This window comes from Telmatherina bonti, assembly GCF_933228915.1.
Source record: "Telmatherina bonti genome assembly, chromosome: 20".
Classification (NCBI taxonomy): Eukaryota; Metazoa; Chordata; class Actinopteri; order Atheriniformes; family Telmatherinidae; genus Telmatherina; species Telmatherina bonti.
In genome coordinates, this window is record NC_136618.1 from 31,049,316 (window position 1) to 31,057,958 (window position 8,643).

At 39.3% G+C, this 8,643-nt stretch overlaps 1 protein-coding gene across 2 annotated transcripts in view; it reads right to left on the reverse strand.

Moving 5' to 3' along the window:
• Positions 1–4,754, reverse strand: part of reck (reversion-inducing-cysteine-rich protein with kazal motifs) — a 74,292-nt gene extending 69,538 nt beyond the window's left edge. For both annotated transcript variants that reach the window (XM_079259448.1, XM_079259449.1), the window contains exon 1: positions 4,634–4,754. In XM_079259448.1, the coding sequence (XP_079115574.1) occupies positions 4,634–4,706 (73 nt within the window). In that variant the 5' untranslated portion in view covers positions 4,707–4,754. The remainder of the gene's footprint in view (positions 1–4,633) is intronic.
• Positions 4,755–8,643: the final 3,889 nt, after the last annotated feature.

Consider the following 8,643-nt stretch of genomic DNA (forward strand, 5'->3'; position numbering starts at 1 on the left):
ACACCTATTTATGGTCCCTCGAACCCATTTTAAAACCCGTTCTTAAAAACGTTAAAAACCGTTCTTTTAAAGCTGTCGCTCCCCGTCTCTGGAATGAGCTTCCCCATGATCTGTGCCCTCTGGATTCAGTAGATGCTTTTAAAAACCTCTTAAAAACACATTTGTTCAGGCATTTTAGCTCCAAAAAGACTCGGTGACACTGCTGTGTATTTATACTGTTTTTTTCCACACATTGCAGGTTTTCTATGTTTTTATTGTTGTGAAGCAAAAGGTTTATCGTATCTATCTTTATCATCATTTAAGGGTCCGGATCAAATATCCTGATTATTGATCATCATCGACTTCCAGCTCTGCAGCATCCAGGAGTGCGTTAACACAATGCCAAGGAGGAAAGACATCAGCAATAATCTGAACGAACAGCTGCTGCTGTTCATCAGTCTGGGAAGGTTTTTCAGTCGCTTCCTGACAATCGACAGTCCGTCGTTCTACAGGTTCACATGCTTACCATTCCCCGCAACTTCAGTCCAAGATCACACCATGCAAAGCTAAGAGCCACATCTATGACTCCCCAGGCCTCAGCTAGCATGTTAAATGCTGCCGGAGTGCTGAGAACAAACCTCATTACTCTGATCTGTCCTTACAGAAAGGTAGCGGAGTCCTGAAACGTGCTGGAATTAGCAAGAACGAAGCGAGAACGAAGCGAGACGGAGTTTTTTCCGTTTGGGCTGAAACACGACCGCCGTCTTAACTGATGCCGCCTCATTTACTGACATTTTATAATTAATACTAGGTCAAAGTTCATTTTAAATTAAATTAAAAATGAAGAAACTTGATGCTTGAAGCATACATTTGTCAGTAATGATGTAACCGTAGTAACCAGTGTTTATGGATAACTAATCTGATATGGGGCTGAAAATAAACGTGCACATCAAAAGCCTTCCGGATGCTCTAAAAAGGATTGTTTACGTGAATGCATGCCTGGACTCTGAGCAGGCTGCTGATGCTGCAGAAGATAGAGAGCTTTGAACGTGGAGTCTCTGGGGAACCGAGTCGGGTCGGGTCAGCGGTCCGAGACAAACCTAATCCGGAACAATGAAAGTCAGGCTTACAGGATAAAAAAAACAGCTATGATGCATAAACATAACTTTTTTCTGTCTTCTCCTGATAAGCACAAATCACACACTGTTACCCCAAGTTTGCAACTCAGCTGCAGGTTTGACCCTTAAACTCCTATCAACACACAGAGCAGCATAAAGAGCAACCAGGGGAAGAAAACTGGATTTATTATGAACAGAACTTAGTGGAAATAACACACAGATCAGCAGTGAGCAAAACTTCTCATCTGCACATCACTCTCTCTCATCTGGAAACAAACACACAACAGTTACTACTTACATGTTTACACTACAGCTGAATACCAGAATGTGAGACAAGTTTGTTAACACTAGGGGTGGGAAAATTGAATAAAAAAAATCTGGATTTTTTTGCTTCAGAATTTTTAAATTTTTTGTTTAAAAAAAATTTTTTTTTTCCCCAAATAAATAAAAATAATCCGTTATAAAATGTTTGTAATTTTTATTGTTTTTATTGATAATTTTACTTGTCTTCTTAATCATTATAGCAGCAGAATGATGTTCTGGCTACGCTGTTTTTTTTCCTCAGTGAAATTAAGAAAAATCACGAGCAAAGAAAAAAAAAAAAAAAAGTTTCATACATTTATTTTGTTTTTAATCTTTAAAAATCAGCAATATCGAAGACTTATGAGAATCGTAATTTAATTTGAATTGGCACCCAAAAAAATCGGAATCAAATTGGGACAAAAGCATATCGCCACAGCCCAAGGTAAAACACACTGCTGCAACACAACAGGAATCTGTTCATATTAAAAGAAAAGGAAAATGGGCCGAGTACAGATCCATGTGGGACTCCTCTGAAAATCTCTAAATGCATCTAACACACACACACTTTATGCTAGGGGTGGGAAAATCTAATCGAAAAATCAAAAACTGTGATTTTTGCTTCATAATTTTAAAATCAATTTCTTTTTTTTAAAAAACTCTTTATTTTTAAATAAATAAAATTAATCCAGTATAAAATTAGTCAATTTTATTGTTTTTATTGATCTTTTTACTTGTCTTCTTGGACATTACAGCAGCAGTTTGGTGGTCTGGCTACTGTGTTGTTTTTTCCTAATTGAAATTAGGAGAAATGACGAGAAAAAAACTAAAGTTTTATACATTTTTTTGTTTGTTTCTTTTTAATCTACAAAAATCAACAATATCGAAGAAATGTGAGAATCACAATTTATCACCGAATTGAACCGAGGCAAAAGCATATCATCACAGCCCTACTCTTTACTTCACAGACTATACAGATACCATTTTCCTGTTATCCTCACTAAAACCCTCCACCTCAGCTGTATCAGAAACACCTTCCTAACTTTATCCCACCCATACAGGAACATTGTTTTTCCTCTTTTCTGCTCACTTGTTGATCTTTGGCTAATTGGACATTACTGTCAATCCAAGTTCTCTGATTGGTGGAAAGTTTGACAGGAAGTCTCTTCATCATCATTTCCAGGTTGAGATAGAGGTCTCCTAGCAACACAATAGTGAAAATATAATGAAAATGACCTAAATAACGGTGTTATCATGGATATGTAGAGTCTCTAAATGCCTGAAAAAGTTCTGTAAATCACCTGAAGGGTAAATTCTTCAACATAATTTTCCCAACAGTTACATTCGACTGTTCCTGAGACACTGATAGTGATAATATCAGTGTTTAAGGTTAAAAGCATCAGCTTTCACTGTGGATCCAACAACATTACCAAGCACTGGCCAGCTCTGCACGCTGCACTTTAATCGTGTGTTCTCCATACTATAATTAGGTTTGCAGGAGCCATGTCTGCTCGCAGTGGACATAGAAAGCAAAGCACTGCCACACACTTCCCTCCCTTCTTCCTCGTCCCCCCCTCTGCTTTGTAGAGTCAAATTGGTTCCAGATGCATTCTCTCATGGCCAGCCTTCATAACCCCATCGAAACATGAAAGCAACAAAACGAGAGAAGCTTTATGCAAAACACCGCAGAGGACAGAAATGTATGGAATTTCTACACAAAATGGAGGAGAGGAGCCCACCGGATCATCACTTTTCCACATGGACTTATCTGTCACACCTACAGCAGTCTGGGAACTTCTCGGAGCTTAATAATGTAGAAAGAAAGGAGCTCGGGAAGACACAATGTGCGCTCCAAATGAGGATCTGAGAAGCTGTGTTTCTTTCATGTTCCACACAGATGTGTCAGGAGAAAAAAAAGACTGTACAAAGTCATATTTAGCCGAGCAAATCCACATCCTGCAGCCATGTGCAGTGAACATCAAAGCGTGCTCGAACCCTGCCTGGAGAGCCCCTCAGACTGCATGAAACCCTGTGGCACAAACATGAAGAACGGACAGCAGCTGAAGGTCTCCTGGAAAGACATCCATTAAAAACCTGACAACAAAGCTCCAACTTACAGCCCCATGTTGACTCTTAACAAGCAAAAGACAACTGTGTTTTACAGCACTTAAACACACCTCTGTTTGACTCAACTAAACTGATTCATTACAGCTCATTCTTCTCTTTGCTTTATCAGCCACAAAAAAAAAAAACAAAAAAAAAAACATGCCGGCATGAAAAGCTGCCAAAAAGTCCACAAATGTTAAATATATCCAGCCCGCCTCATAGTAAACACTTATTAGACTTATTCCTTTACTATATTATGCTTTAATAAACCAGCAAGAATATGTAAAAAGTGTTAAAAGAGTTGGTGACATTTGCTTGGTGACGCCTTCACGGTCCCCTTTTACTTTTCTCCAACCCGCTGCGTTTCCTTCCTTTATCCCATTTCTGAGGCACAGAACCGAAAAGATCAGACTTTCTGAACCAGGATAGCCTCCCAGGGATCGCACAATGTAGAATAGAGCCACATCTGCAGCGAAATGTTTTGTTTAATGTGCTGTTTTATCCGGAAAACTCGACACTTTCTGGTTCGGGACGGACAGTCATCCAAATAATGGACCTGAACTGTCGCCTTGGCTTTCCCTTAAGATACTTCACGACAAAACAACATTAAAACTTTCAACCAAAGCCGATTTACATTTTAAGTTCCGTTGTATTCTGTAAAGTAAAAATAATTATAGTTCTACTTCAATAAAGTTTGAGTTTAGTCATGTCTTCATTCAGTGTAACAGTACATGGTATGTAGTGGGCGGTAGCTAATAAAAACTTTAATTTTATGCAGAAATAAAATACTTTCGATTATTTAAACTTGGCCGAATTTTACAGTAGACTATAATTAATAACAGTACTGTTTGGTTAAGTGCTTGGCGGCTTTTTTGTTTAGTAAAATGCGAAGTGGTGTAAAATGTTAAAATATGCAAATGAGGTTCTGCTCGGAGTCCTGACTGGACGCGGAATCAATGCGCCAGCGATGCCAGCTGTCACACAATCAACAAGTTAGTCCCGGAGCACGAGGGAAGGGATGGCTTTTAGGGTCTGTTAGTAAACGATTCAGTCGCTTTTCAGGCTGCCTCAGACATGAACATGGACACAGGAGACAGAGTTGAGGAGTTTAAAAGCCCAGAGAGACTCACCCTGAGCTCGCAGCAGCTGGCAGCAGAAGCTGAAGGCGAGCAGGAAGCTGCTTATCTGGAAACACACGCGCATCTTACCGAAATCCTAAAGTGCATTGTGAACAAGAAGGGACAGAAAACACTGGTGCAATGACATCCAGCTCCATGGAGCCTGTTAACTCTCTCTCTCTCTCTCTCTCTCTCTAGGACCGCAGTGAGCATGCGCAGCACGGAGCGCAGCTGTTCAAAGTATGCAGTTGTTTCTCAACAGGCTTGTTTTCCAGCTGTTATTTCTGTACATGTTTGTATAAAACTGAACAATACTTTGTTTTGCTCCTTTTAATCAGCTAATAAAAAAAAGAATAGAACAAAGCTGGTTTCTCCTAGTTTGGTTAAAAAAAAAAAAAGGAAAAAGAAGGCAACAGCTTTAAAATTTATCCCAGCTTTAGCTTTTTTTTCTTTTTTTGCAGCTCCAAAGTCATCTCAAGGCACTTTTCCTGACAAAGCTCTATTTATTATTTCCCAGTGAAAACAGAGCCACTATATGAGCCACATGACTACAATTTAGGAATCTCTGTATGCGTGGGACAAGGTTGGATGCTGGTGATCTCCTGCATTAAAAGCATACATGATTAAATAAATAAATAAAAACACATCAAAATAAATTAAAAAAATAAATAAATAAATAAAAAGCAGACATGATTCTCTTCTGGAAACCAGTAGAGAATCTTCCTGATTCCTCCGGAATCTTCTTAAATGCATGGACCCGGGAAGCTTCCAGTTCAGGCTGAAATCCACACATGCAGGTTAAAGCTCCATCATGTGTGAAGAGGATCCAGAAACACGCCGTCTTCTCTGGACCAAAGCTCATTTAAAATGTTCTGAGTGGAAACCTGGATGAAGATGTGGAATAGTTTGTGGACAGCATGGACGGCGTGTCCTGCAGACTAAAGAGGAGAGGGAGCATCCAGCTTGTTATCAGCCTGCATCTCTGATGGGATGGGGGTGCATTAGTGCCGATGGCGTGGGCAGCTTCCACATCTGGGAAGCTCCATAAATGCTGAAACATCTGCTCCCATCCAGACAACGTCTCTTTCAGGGAAGACCTTGCAGGTTCCACCATGCTGGACCACATCCTGCATCATCACAGCAGCATGGTGGAACAGGAGAACTGGTCTGCTGCAGTCCAGTTTCACCAGTAAAAAACATCTGGAGCATCATGGAAGCAGAAATCCAGCAACAAGGTCCAGTAGAGCAGCTGGAATCCTGCATCAGACCAGAACGGGACGACATTCCAGCAGCTGCTCTCCTCACTTCCCAGATGTTTACAGATGCTAGAAGAAGAGGAGATGCTAATGATGCTAATGATGCTAAACATCATCCTGGAACGACTTTTTACAGACGTGTTGCTGCATCAGATTTACAATCAGCTCATATTTTCCATGAAATTATAAAATATCACACTTTCAGCATGTGGAATCAGAGAAAGTAGAAGTTATTTTCCAAGATCTTACAGTTTTACTGGTCATTAATCTCACTGGTTTTGCAGTTTCAGCAGATGACCTGAACGTGTATTCGTAGCATTCAGTCCATGTTTGGACCCATCAGCTACAGCTAAAGCCTATAAAAGATAAATTATGAAATATTTCTTGAATTATTGAGTCATTATGATCTTTAACAATGTTGTTCCAGCAGAACTTTGCAGGATGAGAGCGTAGCCTTGGTTATGGTAATTTTCCAGTATCCTCATCCAGTGACAGGAAGTGCTGTTTTCCACAGGGGCCTCCCAGTCTGTCCCCTCATTGTCCCCAGTAATGCCCGTATCAACAGGCCCAGGCTGTGTTTTGTGCTGCACAGCCATCAGAAAGCGGGGAAGTCTCTGTCCTGGGAGACACCCTCTTTGTGAGGGATCACAGGTCATGAGTGGGGAGCATGTGAGTCAGCATATTGGCCCAGAGAGGCCACATCACGCTGTCGACAGCATGAATAGTGACGCGACCCGCTGGCAGCAGGAAGGTGAATCAATCATGTGGTCATTTACATGTCCCGAAGTCCTCTGAGACAAACATGACATGAAGAGAAAGCCACGGAAAAAGGATGTTTCTTTACCTAACATCTGTCCCATCACAGGAAGTGTTTTATTATTTTAGTGGTGATTTCTGCGAACAAAAGAAGCTGGAAAACTGTTCATGATCCGCTGGCAGGAGGGAGGTTCTAACACCAGTGGAACCAGTGCTTAGCTGTTGTACTTGCCATCCCCAACCAGTCTGTCCATTCTCCTCTGACCTCTGACATCAACCAGACCTTCTGCAGCTCCAACGTTCACTGGAAACACTGGTTGTGTGGGAAAATCCCAGTTAGTACTCAGACCAACAATACGCCAAATTCAAAGTCACTTAAACCTCCTTTCTCCCTCATCCTGGTGCTCAGTTTGACCTTCAGCAAGTCGTCTTCATCGTGTCTGCATGACTACATGCTGCCGTGTGATTGGCTGATTAGATGATCTGTAACCACGAAGTAGAAAATGTGGAGCGGTCAGTGCAAAAAATCCTATTATTATTATTATTATTATTATTATTATTATTATTATTATTATTATTATTATTATTATAATAACAATAATAATATTGTTGTTGTTATATTATTATCATTATTAATATCATTATTATTGTTATTATCATTATTATTACTGTTATTTTTATCATTATTAACATGATTGTTACCATTATTATTCATTCATTCATTCATTTTCCGAACTGCTTATTCCAATTCAGGGTCGCGGGGAAGCTGGAGCCTATCCCAGCTGGCTTTGGGCGACAGGCAGGGTACACCCTGGACAGCTCGCCAGTCCATCGCAGTACCATTATTATCATTATTGTTATTATTATTATTAATATTATAATCATCACTTTTTGTTAATCATTATTATTATTACTATTGTTATTATTAGTCCTATAAGTCATTGAAGTTGTGCAAACCATGCAAGTCTATCTCCTTCACTGACATTAAATTGAACAAATAAACACTGAATCCAGATTTCTGATCCAATCAGAATAAAAATACCAAAAATGGCCTAAAAAATATACTTGTGCGAGACCTTAGAATAGTTGGGAACTGTTAACACCATATTTTTGACCTTCCATTTGTATTTATATAAAAACAAAAGATTTTTTTTTTAAGAAAATCAGATAAAACAATAAACTGAATAAATGAATTAAAATTAATTATTAATTTTAAAAAATTAAATATTAAATAGTACATCAATGAAAATAAAATAATAATTAGTTCAACAAATCAATAAAGTCAAAAGAAACTAATGATTGATAGGAAGCAGTAGGGGTTGAACACTGAATATTTTCCTCATTGATTAATTAATCATTTTCTTTATTTTCCATTCATTCACATCTGGTCACCGAACGATAACTTCAATGTCTGCTGGTCATCAGACGGTGACTTTGATGCCTGACAATCAGTTAACGGTTAGTTCAATGACTGCTGGTTAACAAATGAGGAGTTCAATGTCTGCTGGTCATCAGACGGTGAGTTCACTGCCTGTCGCTTGGTGATGGTGAGTTCATTGTCTTCACCTCCACAAATCCACTCATAAAGCTCAGATAAATGTTTTTTTTTCTGAACATGTGGATGGTGATTATTATTTTCCATTAGATGATCAATAAACAGAGCTGCAGTGTGAACATGTGACTCCGATCATCTGAAAGCACAAAGACATTTCCATTATAAAACACATCAAATCACCTTTTATTGGTAACTTTCAATCAATACCAGAAAAGGACATCTTTGTACTGATGAGTTTTTTTTTTAAACTGACCTTTAATGAGTACAAACCAGTTTGAATACACAGCAGATCTGGCGGATTAAAGACTCTCTTGTTGGCCGTCAGACCTTCAGAGGTCAGAGCCTCTATTCATCACTGACTGGACCAACTGGTTCCCAGTTTCAGCACAGACTTCTTTTGTGGTGGTGGATGTAGCGATGAATCTAGTGTTGTTTTCTGCTTGTACTGCTGCTGT